The sequence below is a fragment of the Nestor notabilis genome, unplaced genomic scaffold (assembly GCF_000696875.1).
Source record: "Nestor notabilis isolate BGI_N333 unplaced genomic scaffold, ASM69687v1 scaffold34166, whole genome shotgun sequence".
In the NCBI taxonomy this organism is placed as follows: Eukaryota; Metazoa; Chordata; class Aves; order Psittaciformes; family Psittacidae; genus Nestor; species Nestor notabilis.
Window position 1 is genome coordinate 23,314 of NW_009934873.1, and position 23,347 is coordinate 46,660.

A 23,347-nucleotide genomic window follows, 5' to 3' on the forward strand; every position below is an offset into this window, starting at 1 on the left:
GCTTGGCAAGTGGAAGGGACAAAATCAAAAGACCTCTTTTGCATATTTACAGATCGTGTAATAGTAGAGACTAAGCCCTTTGTAAACTATTTTCTGGACTGTGGGGAAATGCAAACGAACTAGAAAGAAAACAAGCATGGTGGGTTTGTTTGCAGTGTAATGTATCTACGTGCCAAAAACCAGATGATTTAATTTTTGAGTTTCTGAGGATTCAAATGTTTACGTTGTGTCTTCATCCAGATTCAAGATCCAGCCCGTATTATGGCTGGCAGTGGGTCCAGATCAGGACCATCCAGTGGGTTTTCCATGAAATCACAGCTTCAGATCACTGGTAAGCCTTATGAAAGGAAATCTCTCTTCTGGTTAGAAACATAAGTGTTTTCTTTCTCACAATAAAATACAAGTCACTAGTATGTTGCATTTCAGGGACTTTGGAGTTGCAAAAAACCCAAGAGAAGTTGCACAGTAAAATTGAAGGTGTCTTGCCATCATTACTTGACAGCTATTTTATTCAGGATTTTATCTAAAATGCATTTTGAAGTGGTAATTTTTTAGGTAAAAAGAAAAAAGGAAGGAGAAATTGGTTTTGAATGCTGTTAAGTAAATTGTACAGAACAGTCCTCTGAAATGTAATCCTGTATTATGATACTGCTTTCAGTTAACACTCGACATAATACCAAATCCAGCACTTACTCCTAACAATCTTTTTACATCTCAAGCTAAGTGAATCTAAACTGCTGTTCATTTAATTTGACTTATCTCTTCTCCCTTGTTACATGCTCTTGTGGCCACTGTTGTAAAGGAGCTTTAATAAACATATTGGTGAGAATGCTATTGTAGTTGATCGCCTGTAGATTGCATAGAAATGGGTTTGCCTGGCATGCTTTGCTTTTTCAGTGCCCCACCAACAGAGTAGCTGTTGAAACTTTATTCCCGGTATTTACTCACTCTAACAAACTTTACTGAAGCATAAAAGCCGAAGCCTGGGCATAGAAGAGCATTTAAGCAGGTTTGGGTTTAGAAGCATCAAGGGTAAATTTTGAGTGCTCAGTGTGGAAGATCTGTGAGTATATGCAAACGTTTCACAAAGTTGATATTATGGGGATGAAAAGAGTTGTCAAAAATAGATGGGAAAGCTATAGCTAGAAAGGTTGGAATTGAGTAAGTTGTACTGGCTCTAAGCTGTCATCTTGAGGTCACCAGCATGTTTTTTCTCAGTGGGCCATGAGTCTTTAAGAGAAATCTTGTTCCTACAGGTTGATACTGGAGAGAAAAAAAAAGAAAATGAAGGGGTATGGAAGGGGGTATGTCCTTTACATAGCTATGGAGAGCAGAGCTAGTGATTGAAGTGGTGATTGCTATCTAAGGTGTGCTCTGTTAAAGACCTGTGACTCACATGAAGAAAGAAAAGTGGAAGAAATGGCTTTGTTTAGAAATGAGACTATTAAGATATTTGCATGGTTCTCCATTTGTGTTCAGCCACAGTCTGCAAGCAAACTATTTCCTGTGCAAGCAGGAGTTACTTTATCTGTAAACAGCACCTGCCCTACCCTCACCTCCCTGTTGCACTGTCTTCACCAGATTTAAATCAACTTTCAGGTTGTCTGCTTAAGAATGAACCTTGAAAGTAGGTACAAGACTGCTGATTTGTGCTGCCTCAAAGTAGGTCTTGATGCCTTTGAGAGAGCAACGTTAAGGCATGGGATGCTGTAGTATATAAGTGCTGGAGACATGAGGGGAAGGCAAGGGGAGCTATTCATGAGAATTAATGTTAGCTAACTGGAGTTAATTTCTATAAGATATCTGTAATAGAGAAAGAGTTTCCCTTGAGAGCAGTTCAGAGCAGTTTATACTAAGCTACTTGTCTAAATCTCTAAAGGAGCAGAGTCTATAAAGGGAATCTAGGTAGATTAGCCATATGGGCTTGAATTAGTCATCCTTTTTTTAAGGATGTAGTGCAGCTGAGGTGGGTGACAAAAGCCCAGGAGACCAAGTTGTTAGTTATTAGAACAGAGTGGAGTTCACTGCCCCATTGGAAACGTCTGTAGTACTGAAATTTATCTGAAGTACTGGTTTGTGAGTTTAGTGTTGTCAAGGAACCCAAGAACACTCCTGATCCAAGAGTCAAAGTTCAGGGGTAGGCTGGCACATATGCATGCTTCTTTGGCTACATGGAGGCAGCATAGCCATGGTTATTTGGAAAGACAGGAGTGTTGCAGTCAGTGCTGTTCAGTGTTTAAAAACCAAACAAACCAAAAACCAAACCACCAAAAAAACCCAACCAACCAAACAAAAGACCAAGACAAATGTGTCTATGTTCATCCCTGTCCTGTGTGTTGTCCTGTGTGTCCTGTCCATGCCCCTCCTCAAACCTCTAGAGCTGCAAGTCAAAACCAGACTGGTTTGTGTTGGAAGGACCTTAAAGCTCCTCCAGTTCCAACCTGCTGCCACAGGCAGGGACACCTTCCACTAGAGCAGGTTGCTCCAAGCCCCTGTGTCCAACCTGGCCTTGAACACTGCCAGGGATGGGGCAGCCACAGCTTCTCTGGGCACCCTGTGCCAGCGCCTCAGCACCCTCACAGGGAAGAACTTCTGCCCAAGAGCTCATCTCAGTCTCCCCTCTGGCAGGTTAAAGCCATTCCCCCTTGACCTGTCCCTACAGGCCCTTGTAAAAAGTCCCTCTCCAGATTTCTTTTAGTACCCCTTCTAGATCAGTAGGTAGTTATTGGTACTCAGAATTTGCCTTTAGCTTTTCTGTAAGTTTACATTGATACAGAACACCTAACACAAGTTATTTTTGTTAGTTATTTTCATTTCACCGGAAGTGGGGGCAGTTTTCCATGATTCCTTAGTGAGGAAGACTGAACATGTTTTGAGCTTTTTAACAAGCATGTGTAATAAACTCCTGGAATTCTTTTGGCTGGTGATAGAATGAAGTTGTAGAGGATATTTTCTACTTTCAACACCTAAGCCCTTTTGTGGCTCTTCTACTGATTATTATTAATTATAGTGTCTGATCTTACAGAAGTGCTGTTGCATGTCTTAGGCATATGTGTGAGCTACAGCATATATAGACCTGGAATGCAAGAGCTTTTTTGTCCGTCTAACATATTTTGGTTTTTCTTGAGTGTTATTGTCAGGCATCAGTGACTTGATACTTGAATACTGAAGCACACAACTGAAAAATATTATTTGCAATTGAAATCTTATTGAGTAAATCACTATTTTTTTTCTCTTTCTTAACAGTTATTTCGGCAAAACTCAAAGAAAAAAACAAGTGGTTTGGACCCAGCCCTTATGTGGAAGTCTCAGTAGATGGACAGTCAAAGAAGACAGAAAAATGCAACAATACAAACAGTCCAAAGTGGAAACAGCATCTTACAGTGTAAGTTCGATGGTTTTGTTTTCTAGTTTGTTAGAGCAAAGTTAATGCAAATGACAGTGGACTTCAGGTTTGTGTTTCTAAGCCAGGCATTCAGTGTTATGTGATGTGAAGATATTTGTGTTGACTTCTGGAGCAAATATCATAGAATCATACATCACAGAATCCCAGCCTGGTTTGGGTTGGAAGGGACCTTAAAGCTCATCCAGTTCCAACCCCTGCCACGGGCAGGGACACCTTCCACTAGAGCAGGGTGCTCCAAGCCCCTGTGTCCAACCTGCAACTGATACTGATATCAGTTTGTTTCTCTGTTGTAAGGCTTCTCAAAACTCAAGGGAGCACAAGGGGCAGGTGAATACTTGAACTCTGAGAGCAACTTTCTAGGGAAAAAGTTTTGTGAGTCCATTTTGTAGTATGAGCTCTCTCGTGATGCTTTTTGTTCTGCTGTTGCCAGAATACTTTTAAGAAGAACAAGGAAAAATCTAGGCATTTTGGTTTCTCTTATCACTAGGAGAGCTACATTATTCTCCAGGATGTGCCTTATTCACACACACTTTCTCACCTGCCATCATCTTGCTGCAAAAAGTTTCGCGAGATTTAGCAGTTTTGAAATGAGCATGGTTTGATTTGGCTTGTTTTGGAGCTGGAGGGAGGAGGGTGGCAGCAAATCTTTCTGTTTGCATGTGTTTCTTCTCCAGCGGGGGATCTCCCAGAACATTTCTTCTGGCATAGGTCTGGAGTGGAGGGTCTGACCACATAGGTAATCCTTGATCAAGAGCTTCCACGTTTAGGGAGTGACACTGCTGGTGGCTTTTCTAGGAGCAGAGGTCACAAATTCAGACTGTCTGTGTGTTTGGCAGAGGCTGCAGTATTGTGGTTTTATGACCTTATCAGCCCACAAGATTTTTCTGAGGGAACTAAGGCTCTTGTTTGGTCTATGTGGAGAGTGACATTGCCACTGGATGTACTGTGTCTGCTCTTTGGAAGGTATCTTTCCAGTTTGTAGCACCATGTGTTGAATGAAGTTTCAGATTGTTGTATCGGTAGAACAAGTAAAATGGAAGAAAAGCCTCAGGGAAGTGGGATAGAAATAAATGGTTGGATTCTTTTTCATATTATTTTATCTGGAATAAAGAGAAACTTGCGATAGTTTGGTTCATAAGGGTCTTTTTTTTGATCGTAAACCTGGAACCAATTCTCCAAGGACATAATTAAATGAGCACACTGTAGAAGTAATGTGTCCTGCTCCTGGAGATGGTGAGGGGAGTTTATGAATTGTGAAGTCTTTTGTCTCAGTAAATGCACTGAGAAGCCAGAAGTACACTAGTAAAATGCTGAATACCTTTGTATACATTCTTACTTCTTTGTCAGAATATGATGTAAGTATGTGCCAGCTTATTAGGGGAGCAGTCATTCTAAAAATATTTTTTGGGATTTCTGAGTACTTCACGTTTTATGGGATGTCCTAATGTGGGGCTTTGGACAAGGGCCTGTAGGGCCTGTAGGTCAAGGGGGAATGGCTTTAACCTGCCAGAGGGGAGACTTGAGATGAGCTCTTGGGCAGAAGCTCTTCCCTGTGAGGGTGCTGAGGCGCTGGCACAGGGTGCCCAGAGAAGCTGTGGCTGCCCCATCCCTGGCAGTGTTCAAGGCCAGGTTGGACACAGGGGCTTGGAGCAACCTGCTCTAGTGGAAGGTGTCCCTGCCCGTGGCAGGGGTTGGAACTGGATGAGCTTTAAGGTCCCTTCCAACACAAACCACGCTGGGATTCTATGATTCTGTTCTCTCATAACCTCTACAGAAAGCAAATGTGGTGCTTTCCCACTGTGTGAGAAATTCTCACATCAGGGTACACAAATGCTAAACACTCATGAAATGTGAACCTGCAAGAATGAGTCTGTTTTTTCTAGTCCTGGTTACACTCAGATGCTAATTGTGAGGTGATAGTTTTTCTGTAGGTATTTCCTTTGAAATAATAAGAATAAACCACATAGTCTATAAACAGCCTTGCAACAGTCTTGTCATTAAGTGACACGTAAACGTCCTGCATTTGAGGATGTGATAGGAATGGTGTGATGTTAATCACTGTTGTTTCTTTGATTTTAAATGATTTTAAATGGCACTAGATCGATCAGTTCTTCCACTTCCCCTGCCAACAAATGGCCTTACTCAGTGCTCAACTTTTTCTTTTCAGAATTGTCACTCCTGTAAGTAAATTAAATTTTCGAGTCTGGAGCCATCAAACATTAAAATCTGATGTCCTTCTGGGAAGTGCTGCTCTGGATATCCAAGAGACTTTGAAATCAAACAGTATGAAACGTAAGTCTGCATGCAGCTCTGTAGATGGCCTTTACAGCTTCCTTTTGTGGCTACAGGCTGTATTTATGAGCTTCCTTCTGCTTTTTCAGTGTCCTCTTATTTCATTATAGACAGTCTGCTATGGTGCCATTGAAAACCTGGTATTTTTCACTTTACTGGTCTGTGCAAGAGGGAAAGCCTAATTAAAGTGTTTCCTTTTATATAGCTTAAAAATAAAACTGAGATCTTGATGCTAGGAAATGTGTAAAGTTGTTTTTGTTCTAAATAGTTTTTCATGCATCGTGGAAGTAGTTAGCTTTTAGGCACTGTGTACATCCTAGGAAGCTTGAAAGAAATGTGGAATTCTGCACACCTGGTCAGAATTTGTGTTGCTGCAGCATAAAGCTTTGTGCTGTCACACTTATGTTCTGTCCTTTCAAAGAAGTGTTTGCTTCTGAAGTTCCAGATGTGGGCACTGTAAGTGCAGCCTGTTGACAGCAGTGTAATAAGGTGTTGTCCTGCCAGAGTGTTACTGCCCTGCTGAATCTGGGTAAATATTACCCAAGGGGACCTGTGTTGTGCTGTATGACACCACATACCCTGCTGTAGTCACTGCATTGTGTTTCAGACCATTTCATCAAGGACTGAAAAGCAGTTATTGACCCTGAAAATACCTTTGGTCTGGGGATATGATGCAAAATCTTCACATTCTAAAAAATGTGGATCTTGATGTCATTAGATAAATGTGAAATAGAATCTGAAGATAGAATTGATATCTGCTCCATGTAAGGATAAGGATAAGCTTATGCTTCAGTTTTCTCCTTTTTATAGAAATAATAACATTTTTCCTGACATCTGGAAATGATTAATTTTACCACAAAAACCAGAAAACATTATGGAGAAAGAGAGAGCTGTAGTGCTGGGGTTTGTTTTGGTCTTTTTTTCCCCTTAATGACTGTGTTCTATGATTGGATTCTTAAATAAAATGCACTTTTTTTGTCAAGCAGTAAGATAAACTCCTGTTCTTCTCTGTACCTTTTCAGTTGAGCAGGTAGTGGTGACATTGCATCTTGTTGGTGACAGAGAACCAGCAGAAGTAGTAGGAGATCTGTCTGTCTGTCTAGATGGGATGCAGGTAGATCCAGAGCTCCTAACCAATGGTGATGCCTCAAGTACAAGAAGTAAGTAACTTTCAATTCAAATGTGTCTTCTATGTATATCTGGTATACAGAGCTTTTTCTTTTTTTTCCTGAAGGCTTTAACACAGTGTTTTAATAATCATAACAGCAGCAGTTTCTATAACTTCCTGTTTGTAGAGACCAGAACTCTTGTGCATTCTTATTTGAGGTGGATTCATAATCCATAGTGAACATTTTCAGCCTTACTCTAATGGAAAGAAGATCAATATCTTTATTTTTGGGGGCTTTGTTAACATATGTAGCAATCACAAACTGTAACGGAACCCTGAATGTTTAATAACCTCAGGGGAATAAACAGAAAAGAATATAAAGGAAGTTAGTTTAATCTCATCATCATCAGTATTTTGCTCACTAGGAGACTGGGGTTTATATTTGTTTTTCTTAAAACATCTCATTTAAATAAATGTTTTCATAGACTTTGTTCCCTGTGGAGTGCTGCAGAGAGGGATCCACTATTCTGTTTAGTTGATGCCTTCAGTTTCAGATAACTAGTGTGAGTTTTAACTGAAAATCTTGAATATATGTAAAAATGTGTAATTGCATTAAAATAAAAAGTAACAGGGTTTAATTTTATTGGTGCAAGACAGGAAATGGAGCATTTCTGAGGGTATTGTACATTGCAGAGAAGAAACATGTAAGAGGTTATTTCTACAGAAGGCAGCATTAAAAATGTGTCCTGCAGCAACTGACTAGGCAGCTATTTGGCAATTTCTGGGCTTCCAGGATGTTTTTTAGAGCACTAGAAGACATTGCTTTGAGATGCCATCTAAGTATCGTAGCTTTGTAACCATGATTTCTTAAAGCTTTCTTTGCATCTTGTTAAAAGTATCAATCATACAATCGGATTTGTAAGTCAAAGCCAATGCTGGGTTATGTGGGGCTTGTAGAGCAGGGCTGAGGTGTGTTGATGTGATGTTGCACCAAAGTAACAGATACTCCTCTTCTGCAATACCTGCTTTTCATCTGTGCTTTTTTTCCATTTCCTGAAATTCACCTATTGAGAAAAAGGTGCTAGCAAGTCAAAACCAGCACACAGGCAATGGAATTGAGTACTGTCACAGTTCTGGCATTGACAATGAAGACAGACATTGACATACCAAGCCAAGTTCAACAGAGGGTTCCCAGATAATCAGGGCACTGGAACACATGGGGCAAGAGTTAAATCTTAAAGTAGTCTTAACACTTTCTGATTGTACAGGCTAAAGGTACTTGCAGGCAAATACATTGTTTAAAATCCCTTCCGTGCCCAGCCTTGCTCACAGCATGTTATCTTTGCTCTTTATGTGTTTTTGCCTTAGATCTGTGCATAGCTCCTATCAGAATTGATAAGCGACATCTTTGTTAACAACATTTGTTTAATTCTATGGAAATAAAGTATTTGTGCTGTCTACATGAATGAGCAGTTCTGTGCTACATATTCAAACATTGCAAATGCTGGCACAAAAGGCAAATATTTCCAAGCTGGCTGATTAAGCAGTTGCAAAATGTTCACAAATCTAGGCTGAGCTGCTATAATTCTGTTTGGAGTGCAGCCAGATTTTGTACCTGCTTGAATGATTTTATGCTAAATGCTTTGCAGAGAAAGGGAAGGGTACAGACTAGAGAGCCCCAGAAAACAAAGCCTCTGTGGTTGCTTGCTAGTGGCAAGCAGAGAGAAGGTTGTAGAGAAGCTGTTGCCTTTCCTGCTCTGCCTGTCATCAAGAGAATATGAAAAGCCAGCTCCACTTGAAGAATTGTGAATACTGCTTGATACTGCTACAAAAGCAGGAGTCAGTTACTGAACTCTGCATGTGTATGGCAGTTTTTGTAACGTCAAATGATAACCTGTTATTCTTGCCAGAAGGTAAAAATATTACAGTGGCAGTGGTTAAAGAAATGTATACACAGACAGATATATAGTGACATGCAAAATGTGTACAGTTTTAAGTAAAAGTAAATAGACAGCACATAGTGTATCATCTCCATATTTGAAACAAATGTGAGCATTATAAACTTGGTTCTTTTCTTGGAAGTGATTCAGAATGTTGTTTATACTTCTGGTGTCTTTTGTTTCTGGTATTTAAGGTCCTACACAGAATGATAGCTCCAAAGCAAGGAATGATACACGGTAAGGTGCTTTTCCTCCTCTTTTTAATACTACCTTTTAGTGTTTGCAGATTTGAATGAAGTTTGCAGTTCTATAATGAAGAATAAAAAAAATCAGAGCATGCCCTGCAACAATGCCTATTAAAATCTGAGCATGTCCTAAACAAAAATACTGTACCATTGTGCATTCACATTTTAAATTGTTTTTCCTCTAAGCCCCATTTCTGAGCTTCAGTTTACTTCCATACCTGACTGATCTTTTGGGTTTTTTTCCCCTTTGTGTTCCTCATCCTTCTCCCAATGATTATCCAAAGTATAGAAATAATAAAAAAAATTCCCACTGGTGAGTAAAAGGCACTGGTTATTTTCGCAGTGTTTTGCTTTATAGCATGGAGCTATCAGAATTATATTTAGCTTTAAGAAGATCCCCAAAGCTCTTAGCAGTCTCAATGTTTTAAGGTTGATATCGGATTATGTACCCTGCTGTTTGGTAGGATAAAAGTGTGACCATACTTGATGGTGGATTAACCTGCAGTGAGCACCATGCCACTTCAATTAGTTCCCAGCACTACAAATGTTTTAAGGATCTGTACAATGCACAACACTCTTGGGTGACATCTGGAGTGCTAAGTTAAATTCAGTCTCTTTTTAATAGGTCATAACTCTTAGTTACATTGGCTGAAGTGTTCCCTTGAAAGCTTATTTTTGTTCTGTTTCCTTTTCATGCTCACAAGAATGTTTCTGTGCTTGGGTATTCAGAATGCCTGAGTACATAAGAGTATAATAGTAATAATAGCTGATTTGGGTTTAGTACCAACCAGTGGGGGGGTTCGGTGTCATTAAAGGTCCATTTTGAGGATCATGTAAATGTACTGTAGTGAAAGGAGAAGGGGTAATGAGTTTAAACTAAAACGGGAAGTTCAAGTTAGATATAAGGAAGAAGTTCCTTACTGTGAGAGTGCTGAGGCACTGACACAGGCTGTCCAGAGAAGTGGTGAATGCTCCATCCCTGGCAGTGTTCAAGGCCAGGCTGGACAGAGACTTGGGTGACATGGTCTAATGTGAGGCGCCCCGGCCCATGGCAGGGTTTTGGAACTAGATGATCTTAAGGTCCTTTCCAACCCAAACCATTCTATGTTTCTGTGATCTGGATTATGCCTAGCAGTGGCTATTGTTACGTGTAGAATAATATTTTGATATGCATTGATATGCCCTAAGCCAACTGGTCAAACACACTAGAGATAAAAGGTTATACTTTTGACATCAGTGTTCAAAGAGCAGCAATATGCTTTCCAGCAACTCATGATTTGTTTATGCTTTCATAGTCATTTCCTCTGGGGTTGGTGTAGTATGGTATGAATTATGTGAACCACACCTGGTATATAGAAAAAGTTTGTTTGACAATGATAATGAGGTCAGATGTACTTAATGTACATGATTCTACTTATCTTCTATGACTTGGGATTTACTTAGGCTTACCTGCTGGGGTTGATTTTGTGTACAGTTAAAGGAATGTAATTTTAGAGGTACTCAGCTGAAACCGTAACCCATGGTTTTATTCCTGATGGTCTATGTACTTGACCTGTCAATCCACTAGGATTTTAGTTGATAATCTTTTTATTTTGCTCAACGTACTCTGAAAATAAAATGCTTTTAAAGTAAAGGTGTAGATACCTGTAGCTCTGCTTAAGGAGCAACATCAGAATAATACACTGCTAGGGAAAACTGAATAGTACAGAATAGGTGAATACTTCTAGTTCATAATTATTAAGTTTCTTAATTCTTGTAAAATTGAGAAGCGTATATTCATAGCTGTTGGTCAAAACTTTAATGCTTAGTCCTAAATTCTCCAGCCCTTTCCAGAATTCAGCTTAGGGGAAAAATTGTGTATATGTAATTAAGTTTTCTAAAGGAGCGTTCTGTGTGCTCTGAGCATCTGCTAGCCCTGTGGAGCAACACACACAGGCTGTTCTCAGGTCATGCTCAGCTTCCCATCTCATTAGAGACAGGTGGAATTCATGGGTGGAAATAGCTGAGCAGCAGCATCCAGAGCCTGGGCCTAAAGACAGGTGTATTGAGTTGGGAAATAGGAGTTTTCAGTGACAGATGTTACATACATCTATTTCACAACCTCTTTATCAGTTGAGGTTTCATATACCTCAGGAGATAAACTTAGTATGCTTATACGGATGTATAGGTTTCTATGATTATTATGAATGTAAGAGTCTAACCTAATCATCACTGTTACATTCTAGTGTCTTTCATAAAGTTTAATGTCATCCATACGCTTATAACAGTTCTCCTTTCTGTCTTTTCGGCAAAAGGACAAACTCAAATGGCCTTGAAAGCTGTGAAGATGCTTCTCCCAGTGAAAACAAGACTGTTAATGGCAGTGATTCTCCAGTACTCACAAATGGAAGCTGCAAACCTTCTAGACCTCCCAGGCCTGCCAGACCACCGCCACCCACTCCCCGCAGACCCGCTTCACTAGCTGGTACGTGTGTTAGGGCCAGGCAGTCATTTCAAAGCTGCACACTCTTTGGATGAACATAGCAGTTTGATGCTGACTTTTAACTACATTTTCATGGTAAATTCTTTGACAGATAACTTCAGAAGGACTATTTTTTAGTTTGCATTCAGTATGTGTTGTTTAATCAATGCTTCTATTAGAAATTTCTTGCTTCCATGTCCGCTAAGTAACGATCGTGGTGATGCTGCTGTATGTAATGGAGCTGAGACCAAAAGAGCACAAGTGAATGCTATTACTGCTCTAAGATATCCATTGAGTTTGAGATGAAATCTACCGAAGGGCTCACAGAATTGTGTCCAGTTGATAACATTGGGATTTGAAATGCTAGTTATTGGTTTCTACAACTTTAGCTAAATTCTGTGAAATAGCAGCACTTAAAACATTCATTACTCCCTTGCACTCAAATAGATAGATTCTTTTTGATAAATGCTGAGTCTGGATGGGAAACTGCGATACAGTAATGACTTTAAAAGATGAACCCAGTGTAGGTCAGTAATAAGGCCTGACTTGTACACGACCTTTAATCCCACCCACCAAAAGGCTTTCAGAAAAAAATGGAAATATTTAAAGAATATTTTTCCCCTCCCATTCTGGTGATTTCTTTGTATGTGATATCAAATCTGTTCTTGAAAATTTTATGCTTATGATCACTTAAATTGTTATTCAAAATTAAGAAGTGGAAAATAATGAGCTCATCAATGCAAGAAACTAGGTTTTTGTTTATAGTCATTTAGTGTTTACAGGATGCAGACAGCTTAATTTGGTAAATATGATCTATTCTATCAGAAATATCAAAATTGTGCCCTTGATGGCAGTTCTTGGATTAAAGCATCCTTACAAAGTGAGAAAAAATTGCTTGTGAATTAGTGTTTAAGGTGTGCAATGTGGCTGTGTGTGTGTGCTTTGAAATACCAGTTCTTGCATGTTTACTTTTGTGATTTACAACTTCTAAAATAGATTGGTGATAAATACCAGCTAAAGGTGCTTTATCTTCTGTCTTTGATATCTTTGACATCGTAGCAAGTGCAAATGGTCCTTCAACCACATCCACAGAGAGTGATGGGGCCAGTGCAGGATCACTGGCAGGTCCAGCTGCAAATACGTCTTCCGAGCAGAGCCCTGAGGGGGCAACAGCAGCAACAACAACAGCTCCTGCAACTGCTGCACTCGCCACACCTCCAGTATCAAGACAAATCCAGCCAGTAAATCCTTCACCTCAGGCACTTACTACAGTCAGTCAAGGTCCTCTTCCACCTGGGTATGACTTTAATGATTTTATTATTATTATTTTTGTGCTGCTGTTTCTGGTTTACTTTATTTTAGTTACAGCAAGTGTAACAAAATATTTATAACATCTGCCTTTTGCTGCATAACAGAAATTCTTTTCCCAATACTAATTTGGAGGTTTTCATAACTGTTTTGTCTGGTAGGCCTTCAGGTGTGGTTTAGCCAAGAAAAGAATTAATCTTTTGGATATCTTTGATACTTGTCGTATGTTCCCATGTCAATGAAACACAGAAGTTTTAGTGTGACAGCTTACTGTCTTCAAGTTAGAATGAAGTCAGGTAGTAAAATATTGGTTAAATATGTAGACGAAAAGCTACTATTGCAGTGATAGTCTGCAATATATCCTGAAGTTTTGGACTTCATACGGCAGCTCCTGGGAGTAGTATGGGCATACTGTTTGTTTTTCAGGCTCATGTGGAATTTGCTAGATGGTTGGTCTGTTGCTGCAAAGCTCTTGTTTAGATTCTAAACTTTAAAAAACCCAAAGTTTCTGGACTCTGAGAGATGGAAAGCAAAAGCTTCCCAATGTGAATGTTGTAATTGGTGAAATAGCCGCCGTAATTTGTAGGCAGTTGAACCACAAAGTAGGAAAGGTCTGCATTACCTCTCTGCCTCACAGGGCAACTGTGAAATATAAAAGCAGTCTTGAAAACACAGATTGTTGCTTTACTATTTGGTTTCAACAGAAATGGCAGATAAGCATGCTTTTGTTCCTGTGGTGTTACCTCTGATGCAAATACAGGGCTAAGGCCGTGTATCTCAAATGCTGCATATGCAGAAAATGTGACCAATGTCCTTATGATGAACTCTGCAGAGTTGCATATTTTGAGGATTTAAATTGAATTAATGTTACTCTGAAAGAGTATTATGCTCTACAGATCATGATGTTCAACAGTTATTGATATACTTGATATTGAATACAAACCTTTACTTGGTTGCTTGCTAAAATTTTATATGTAGGCATGAACTTCAGCTTCAATTTCCCCCAGACTGAAGGTGGTCACATGAAACATTTTTGTATTCTAGTTGACTCAGAATTACTGTTGCTATGACCATTGTACCACAATGTACAGTGTTTTGGTGCATCCTGTGAAGCGTGTGTGAGTTTCAAGCGTTATGTTTAGAAAGAAGCATTTTATGAACGCAAGCATTTCTCATCTTTATACTGAAGATGAATGGTCTGGAGGAAGATAAAACTACTGTTTTGTTTTTCAGTTGGGAGCAAAGAGTAGACCAACACGGTCGAGTATACTACGTAGATCATGTTGAAAAAAGAACAACGTGGGATCGCCCAGAGCCTCTTCCTCCAAGGTGAGCCAGGAGAAGTCACAGGATACGTCTGGACTTTGCAGAAATTGATTGACAGTTTACTAAAGCTAGAAAGCGTGTTTGTAAAGAGAGATGTGAACCTAGTGTAAACAGTTGCTCCAGATTGTCTCCAAGGAGTACTGCAAAAATGCATAGTACAGAGTGTGGAGACAACTTAAAAGTCAGAACTAACAGAATCTGAATTTTCTGTCAAAGGTTAAGCAAGGGCATCTTTACTGAGAAATGGAATTAAGTTAAAGACAGTAGACACCCCCAACTGTAAAAGAGAACCAAAACCACAGGAAGTATTTTGGGGTTGAGGTAACTATCAGTTTGAGCAAGAATGCCCTTGGGTGCCTCTTTATCCTGAGGCTACTGTTTGCAGTCCTTTGAGCCTCTCCCAGGATTCCCAGATGCTAATTTACTGTAATCTTATAAAGCTTTGGTGATGATTTGGTAATTATATTTGGTTATTTGGCTTTTTGAGCTGTTGGCGTCAGAACAGCCAGGGATGTTAGTCTTGACATGGAAGCAGTGTTATTCTGATGCATTTCATCTATACTCAATGCCTGCCCCTTCCTTTTTCACCAAATAGAGTATACAACCCAAACTGTCAGAGGGTTTGCTGTCTATTAGGAGAAGCCAGCAGACCACAGTCATATGGGTTGGGCAAGATAAATGCAGTAATGACCGTATAGTGTTGACAATGGTTTGTGTAGCCCTTACACTATTTCCCAAAATCCTGAAAGTCCAGTAAACAGAATGAGTCTGCCTTGGGATAGTATGCAACAAAGCAAAAGTGGTTCCCCTCAAACAGTTTTAGCTCTTTCATAGTTTTAGTGGAGAAAAAAGGAAAAGAAGATGTCTGTTGATGAGCCCGTGCTTTATATGCACTTCCAACTTACTGCCTGCTGCCTAAAAGTGCTTCTGAGCCAATAAAATTGTCTGCTATTGAGAACCGTTGCTTGTAATTCTTTTAAAAGCTGGGAGCGACGAGTTGACAACATGGGGAGAATTTATTACGTTGACCACTTCACGAGAACAACAACGTGGCAGAGACCAACGTTAGAGTCTGTCCGGAATTACGAGCAGTGGCAGCTTCAGCGCAGTCAGCTTCAAGGAGCTATGCAGCAGTTTAACCAGAGGTTTATATACGGGGTAAGGAATATAATGGTGACTAGAAAGGTTGAGAGGGGCATCTTTTCAAATTTTCAACCCATTAGTCTCTCTTTTGCATATTGAAAGTGTATTTGGGGTTTGGGTGTGCTTGTGGGTGACTCTTCCCCATAAAGTCATCACGCTTTATTATGGTTTATTCTTTATGATACTGTAGTATCTTCGTGTGTGTGGCATAGCAGGAGGTAGTAACTGATAACCTTAGTTCATGTCCTCATGATGACTGCAGGCAGCACATACGGTGTAATGGTTTTTATTTGTCAGCTGAATATAGGTGGTGTTCTTTGATAAAGTTTATGTACAATATTGATAAAAGCCATTGGTTCAAAACAAACTACAGCTTAGTAATAAAGCTGGTTTATTTGCATTATGTCCTGAATTGGCTTGGCCAAAGACCTGGAAGGTAAGCAGGCTCACAGGACATGTACTTCTGTTTTGGATATAATCACAATAATAATAATAATAAGCACAGTGAATGTTAAGAAAGCAGAGAAACTGAAAGTAATCTTTCCAGAATCTTAAATCCATTGTTTACCTCTAATGAATAGCAGACTTGAGATAACTCCGGCTCATACTATTAGTTTATCAAGAATGGTGTATGTTCTAAATTTGGTGTATGTGTAGAGAATAAAAATGGACCTCATAAATGGTGGTAGGGAGGAGTGTACTGAGCGCAGAACTGAAGTGGGTTGCTTTCTGATTAAGTGCTACTGTACTAATTTCCCTCTGCGTAGGCAGGAGCACTAAACAAAGAATAATTATTTTCTTGGCGCTACAGTTAATGAAGCATGCCAAGGGCTGCAAATGGGCCTTCTCTGTGCAGAAAAATAAACTGTTGGCAGCTTACCTTATTTGTAACATTAACAAAAATGCGTTTGCTTCAATAATTCATGATGCCTATGGTAGAACATCTGGAAAGCAAATGACTAGTCATTAATGCACCATTTGTTTGTGTGACTTGCAGAACCAGGACTTTTCATCCACACAGAACAAAGAGTTTGATCCTCTTGGCCCTCTGCCACATGGATGGGGTAAGACTGACTTGCAAGTGTTTTGTAATGCAATGTAATTAAACAATAAAGCATATTTCTGCCAAATTAGTTTGTCAGCTGTTCTAGGCTCTTAAAATTAAATCTAATCAAATGTGCTGTTAAAACAGAGTCCTGACAAGGATGTGCAGTTTCAAAGTGGATTAGAAACCATAAAGTATTCTGGTTTACTCCCTTTCTCAAGGGAAATAATAGCTGCTTTCACACTGTCATCCTTTTTTTACCACTGTCATTAGGCAGGATTCCTGCTTCCCCCCCATTCCTTTCCTGCCAAATCAGGCTCCACATCCCCTCAAAATCAGACTGCCAAATACTCTCTCCAAGCCAATTCTTGGAGCCTTTTGTTTTGGTCTGAAAATGTAACTAATTTCTGGTGTGACTATCAAGAAGACAGAAGAATTCAAATTTCATGATACATAGGCAAAGTTCTCAGAGTTACATAATTTAAAGCAAGTAATTACTTGGCAGAGTTAGACCTTGGGGTTTGGCTCTGCTTTTCAAACAGAACTATTTCTATACTTGTGCTTTGCGATACGTATATAATATTTCAAAGAAAGTTCTTTAGTCTGCCCTTACCTAGAAAACAATAAAATTGAGTTTCCACATCGTGTTGAGTTCTGCTATCACTGTAACTTGTAGACAAGTGTCTACTTCCAGACTTCTCTTGTAAAATGAAGCATTTTACCTGTGGTGATCAGATTTTGGCCTGAAGATAGAGGCCGTGGCTGGGGCTGTTGATTGATTTTATGTATTTTATTTGATGTAGTCTCAGCAATACATTAAGCAGGTATTGATTTTTATTCTTCCCTCCCTGTTTTGCATCTTTTCAGAAAAGAGAACTGACAGCAATGGCAGGGTGTATTTTGTCAATCACAACACACGGATCACTCAGTGGGAAGATCCCAGGAGTCAGGGGTAAGACATGAGTTGCAGCTTCGTGTAAGTCTGGAATGAAAATGTAACAAAGTGGTATGAGACTGAGAGCTAGGAAATGCTGCCCACAGCTGAAGTATGGACTGTCCTACACACTGCAGGCAGCCCATTGAAATATTAAAAGGTACTAGCCAAAATGGAACTGTCAAAATATTATTTAGTAATGGCACAATAACCAGGGAAGTCTTGGTCATCAGCAGTAAGTTCATCCCCCAGAACAGCTCCTACTTACTCTGAAACACGTGTCTAAGCATTTGTATCATTGGGGGTGGGATTTCTCTTGTAGAACGATGGATGGGGTAGTGCAAAGGATCCTGAATAAGAAGTTGGTTATTTCCTAGTCAGTCAATAGGTAAGAGGCAGGAAGAAATAAAGCTTGAAAAACTGCAGCACGCCACCTCACACCTTTTAAAAAGGTGGGTGGGAAGACATAAAGAGAACTTGAGGCACTACTAAAAGTAATGGAGTACTGTTTATTTTGGGCTTTAGTCACCCTGAGTCTCTAGAGTAAAGTAGGTTATGAAATAAAGGTGAGGGATGTTCAATCCCAGCTCTTCCTGTTTGAGCTGAAAACTGCCATTTGGTGAAGCAACTTCATCTGTTCTTCATAGAGAAGGAGTGAGAGGGGGATGGGGGAGAGAAAGCCAAGTACGTGTGGAGGGCTAATAGCTGTAGCCAGAGGTGACAACTTTTACATCCCAGTTACCTCTGGGGCTGTGTGTGTGGAGAATAGTCTTAATACAACAAAACAGCTGTGTGTGCTGGCTTCACAGTTAGAAACCTGGTCCTACAATGTTCTGTAGAGGGAAGTCATTATGAGAGCACTTTGAAGTGATGCTGCTCAGGTCTTCCAAATATATTGAAATCTGGTTTTGTTTATACCAGAATTGACTTGAAAGTTGTTGAATAATTCTACAAGATCTGTATTTGTATTTTCATTTATTTTTGTCATTCTGAAACTTTTTTGGATGCTGTGATTACATGTGAGGTACCAAAAGCTGTCTAGTAAAATTAAGTCAGTTTTCAAGTAAAAACCTAATAGTTAGAAGACAAAATTATGTTGTTTAATGGAGGAAACATTGATAAACATTGCTGACATTTTTCTCTTAAGCTTCCCTTTGCCCTTACTCCATATAGTCCAGCCAAATGAGCTAATGTTTATCTGAACAGTCATTTTGGTCTAATTGAGAGCTGAAATGAAAAATTGAGAGAGGGGAAAAAAGGCAGAATAAATACTGAATGCAGAGTTTCTCAATCTGTAGTTTTTCTAGATCTGCCACAATTTTTACTGTCTCAGGTGTTGCTCTAATGACTTAATACATGAAGTTGATTAGTTACCATGTGTTTTCTTGTATCCGTAGTCAATTAAATGAGAAACCCTTACCAGAGGGCTGGGAAATGCGATTTACTGTGGATGGTATTCCGTATTTTGTGGATCACAATAGAAGAACCACTACATATATAGATCCCCGCACCGGCAAGTCTGCTCTGTAAGTGTTTTAACTTTCAAAGGCTTAGTGTCATGTAAAGTTCAGAACACATTATTTTTAAAAGGTTTTTCTCTCCTTTATTTATGCAGGAAGTTTTATGTGTAGTAAGACTTGTTAATTTTCTGGGTTTGTTTCATCCACTGATCACTGCCCCTGAAGAAGGCAGTGTCTTGAGCACTTGAGAATCCTTCTTGCCAAGTAGTATACAAGATTTGAGGGTCATGGAGGAGCTTCATCAGTACTGTTGATGACCATGTCCCTCCCTTCCAGTTACAAGCCTGTCTGTCTTTGATTTTTAGGAACCAGGATGGAGTTAAAACCAGAATTTAACTCCCAACTTTAATTAGCTGAGTGTTGTTCCATCCTTATTGTTAGATTCTTCTTTACAGTTAATAATCAGATACTATTTAAAAGTAGTGTTTATGCTCCACAATGTACAAAGGAAAACTTTTTTATAGTTTAACAACAAAAAAAAATCACACCTCAAAATCAAAAAATGTAAATAAGAGTCTTCCAACCAGTTAGTCAACTAAACCATACCACTGTATAACTAATACAGATGCAGGCATTTACTTACATTACAAAACCACTTGTGAAATTCATTTGTTTGTTCTCCTTTTGGTTCCAGAGACAATGGACCCCAGATAGCTTATGTGCGTGATTTCAAGGCAAAGGTCCATTATTTCAGATTCTGGTGTCAGGTACGGATTCATTTCTTGGGAATATTTGTTAGCAGTTTTGGGTTTTGCTTACATGCTTTAAATGAACTCCTTTGATACCTTGCAAGTAAAGGTAATGAAACTACTTTAAGGTTAAAAGTGAATTGAATTAGGAAGGAGAGTAAATACAGGATGTATATAAACTCATATAAAGTTTAAAGGTAGGTAAGCTAAGGCTTTGAAACTTTTAGAATAAAAAAGTAGCTTAACTGATGTTTTCTTTCAGAACATCGTGTCCTTTCTGTTGTTAATAAGGGAATACAGGGAGATGCAGAATTTTTATAGTTAATGCTACTTTCTGCACAAATATCTGGAAGAAAATGCAGGGCATTTGACTCAGAACATGCATGTCTAAACATTAGAGAATATGTGCTGTAACATCAGATTCCAGAGTGTCAGTCTTGATCCTCTAAACTCAATATATATCAAGAGATTAAGTAACCTGGTGTTGGGGAAAAAGTCTCAGGTTTGAATGTTCAATTTTCAAGAGTCAATGAATTATCCTTTGGAAAACAGCAGAAAGACTAGTCTAACTTTCCACTTTGAATGTGGTGCAGAGTAACCTAAATTTTCTCTCTTTTTTTTTTTTTTTTTTTTTTTTTTTATTCTTTATTAAGTTAGAATGTTACTGATCTTAGTGTTTTCTGCTGTGTTGTAAGAGTACAGTATTTGAACCTATTGTAAATAGGATCTGGAGACATGTATAACTCACTGTAGATATCAATAGTGGAAGCAATTTCTTCTTGGAATAAATCACAGCTCAAATATCTTGATTGCTGGGTTTGTTTTATGTGGATTAGTAAAATTCAACTGTACTTCATAAAGCAATATATACTACAATTATTAACTGCATTAATTATTAACTACTTCCTAAAGCAATATATACTACAATACAATTAGCTACAAATAACAGTCCAAACACAGTATTAGAAACTTTAAATGATTCTACACTTCACCTCTAAAAATTTTTATTTCAGCAACTGGCAATGCCACAGCACATAAAGATTACAGTGAGCAGAAAAACATTATTCGAGGACTCGTTTCAACAGGTATTGTACTAAAACTTGTTAGTAGTGGGCATGAGAAGTGGAGTTGATTAAATTTATTGTCTCATGTCACTCTTGATCCTTTACTATCTTGTTAATGTTATTTTAAGTGGAACTAACTACTAGATTAATGGTTAGGATACATTCATACTTCCATATTAAAAGATCATGCTAAAATGTGAAGTTTTGGCTCCAAAGACTGATTCATCTGACAGAGAAGGTGTTTATCTTTTTTCCCCTCAGAATTCTTTAAAACCTGACTTAATTTTGAGGGGAGTGCTGCAGCAGAGCAGCTCCCCAATCTCAGGAAGTTTTCATGTTGTGTTTACGTTTGTTGACATGTTTTTCCTAACAGTTTTGTTGTATTAGCATGGGCTATGTACCACAATGTATCAAGTTGATCTTAGTCTGGGTTTTACAGAGATCCTGGGTCTTTAAGTGAGTAATGAAATGGTTAAAAGGAACAAAAAAATACTAATTCTATTTAGCTTCTTAGTAGCAAAATTCTTGTTAATGTCTGTAGACCTAAACCATGGTTAAAATTTGTTCCTATACAGTATTTCCAGGTGCTTTTGAATTTTACTTTTACTTTTTGAATGTTTATTGCAGCAATAAATCTCTCTCATTGCTGGTTAAATTGAAGCCAAAAGCAGCTGTTTGTCAGTCTCATAAGATAGATGGAAACAGGCTTGGAAGTGCACGGAATGATTCCTCTTGGCAGATACTAATCTTGGCCACTTCTTTATTTTCCTGATTTAAAAGTAACCTAAGAAACTTAAAACGAATATGGCTAGGGACAGAGGAAGCTAAAAGTTCCTATCTTCTGAAGTTCTTCTTATCTCCCTATAGATCTTCAGGTTTGTTTTCTTGTAGGAATTATCACAGATGTGTCAAGCCAGGAAATCTGAAAAAAATAGAACAGTGTGTTTGGAGCCAAATACATTCTTACATAAGGATTGATGTTTTCTTGTTCAAATTACTGTAAACTGGCTTAGCAGAAGCAACAGGTAGTGCAGTTGGCTAGTCTTCTCATTTGGAACAGTGGTGCCTTCAAATAATAAGGGTTAGAAAGGGGCAAAATAAATCCTGTAACTGAAAATTAGCTCCAGTTTTATTTCTACATATGGGCTCGGTGTTTTTACAGTAATTGTAGAGGTAATAAAATTTATACTGTACTGGAAAGATTTACGAGAGATTATGTAATTCTATAAACATCAGCAAACCAAGATTTCCTTAGGAAAACAGGGTGCCTGATCCATAATTAGATGACAACATTGCAGAGACTTGTTAGTCATTCATCATTTGCAGGTATCTCTGTTAGGATTATAAAATTTTTGTGATTATTACTACATACATCTAGGAGAGATATTAAAATGCAAATCTTGACCCAAATTCTGTGCCTTTCATGGCAAACAAAACTTGAGGTTCTTGGACACAAAAAAGCATCATGTGAAGTTTCTTCATGTAAACCTCTGACAATTGACCAAATCAGCATCATTACAAATTTGGTCATAGTATTAAACCCAGGATGAGTAAAGTTCCTTGGACAGGCTGCTGGCCTAAGTACTCCAGGTCTTTAAAAACAGGATTATTATTTATTTTTCTTCTAAATATCTTTAATCTGTGAAAATAGGTTTGCACTGACACTTCAAATTGCATGAACATTCCGTAAGCATGTACTTCACACACTCGTAGGACATTTTTTGTTCTGAATTATTAAATGCTATATTACTTGATGGCAAATAGTAGTAAGTCTAGCCAGGGCTTACAGCTGTTCTCTTAAAAAGAATTGATTGTTTTTCTTTCACTAAGATAATGAGCTTCAGCCCTCAGGATCTACGGAGACGCTTATGGGTTATTTTCCCTGGTGAAGAAGGCTTGGATTATGGAGGTGTTGCGAGGTAAACTAACCTGAAATAGCAGGTTATACCTTTTTCTGCATTGTTGGTGTGAAGACTTCCCCAAAGTAGACACTTAAACTGCAGTGCTTTCAAAATATTAGTGACGTTTATTCCTTATCTTCCTTCAGAATATCTGAGGAAGACGGTTCTTTAAGATGTGTATGCATGTCTTTAAAACTGCATGGAATTATTTCCTGTTCATATTAGGAATTACTTTAATCACCTCAATGATTAGAGTTGCACAATCTACTGAATGACAGTAAGCCTTTGGCACAGCAGTTCATGTCAAAGTAGAGGCTTATTGAAAAAGTGAATGGAAACTTACTTTCAAGTCAAAAGTCTTTACAGGAATGTAACTGAGAAGTACGTATACTAATTGGCATTCCCTAAAACACTAAAGTTTAAATCAGTGGTAGGCTTTTAATATTCTCATTTAGATAAGGTGATTTTTTGTATCGAAACCACTGACAGTTGTATATCATTGTAACTTTGCATATTAAGTCATAATTTGTGTTAGTGTCAATTTGGTTTCAGTTTGGTCTAATGGACTTCCTGGTAAAGAGGTCGGACTGACTACCTCTGTGCCAACAAGTGCCTAAGGCGACCTGAGTTAGCTAAAGTAATTTCTAATTTAATTTATTTTGAAATGTGTTTTTGTTTGTGTGATTTCAGGGAATGGTTCTTTCTATTGTCACATGAAGTTTTGAACCCAATGTATTGCCTGTTTGAATATGCAGGGAAAGATAACTACTGCTTACAGATAAACCCAGCCTCTTACATTAATCCAGACCACCTGAAATACTTCCGATTTATTGGAAGATTCATTGCCATGGTAAGTTCAAAAGTAGAAAGGGGTTGTCTCCTATAATTTTTCTATAAACAAATCTTAGAATGGTTTGGGTTGAAAAGGACCTTAAGATCATCTAATTCCAGCCCCCTGCCACAGG

At 38.6% G+C, this 23,347-nt stretch overlaps 1 protein-coding gene across 2 annotated transcripts in view; it reads left to right on the top strand.

Moving 5' to 3' along the window:
• Positions 1-242: 242 nt before the first annotated feature.
• ITCH (itchy E3 ubiquitin protein ligase) overlaps positions 243-23,347 on the top strand; it is a 30,958-nt gene continuing 7,853 nt past the window's right edge. Inside the window, exons 1-16 of one of the 2 annotated variants that reach the window (XM_010017537.1) lie at positions 243-331; positions 3,247-3,385; positions 5,574-5,698; positions 6,721-6,858; positions 8,941-8,983; positions 11,286-11,455; positions 12,512-12,749; positions 13,994-14,089; positions 15,070-15,244; positions 16,227-16,293; positions 17,142-17,226; positions 18,606-18,734; positions 19,363-19,435; positions 20,431-20,502; positions 22,312-22,400; positions 23,073-23,232. In XM_010017537.1, the coding sequence (XP_010015839.1) occupies positions 262-331; positions 3,247-3,385; positions 5,574-5,698; positions 6,721-6,858; positions 8,941-8,983; positions 11,286-11,455; positions 12,512-12,749; positions 13,994-14,089; positions 15,070-15,244; positions 16,227-16,293; positions 17,142-17,226; positions 18,606-18,734; positions 19,363-19,435; positions 20,431-20,502; positions 22,312-22,400; positions 23,073-23,232 (1,869 nt within the window). In that variant the 5' untranslated portion in view covers positions 243-261. The remainder of the gene's footprint in view (positions 332-3,246; positions 3,386-5,573; positions 5,699-6,720; positions 6,859-8,940; positions 8,984-11,285; positions 11,456-12,511; positions 12,750-13,993; positions 14,090-15,069; positions 15,245-16,226; positions 16,294-17,141; positions 17,227-18,605; positions 18,735-19,362; positions 19,436-20,430; positions 20,503-22,311; positions 22,401-23,072; positions 23,233-23,347) is intronic. The other variant, XM_010017538.1, reaches the window with a different exon arrangement.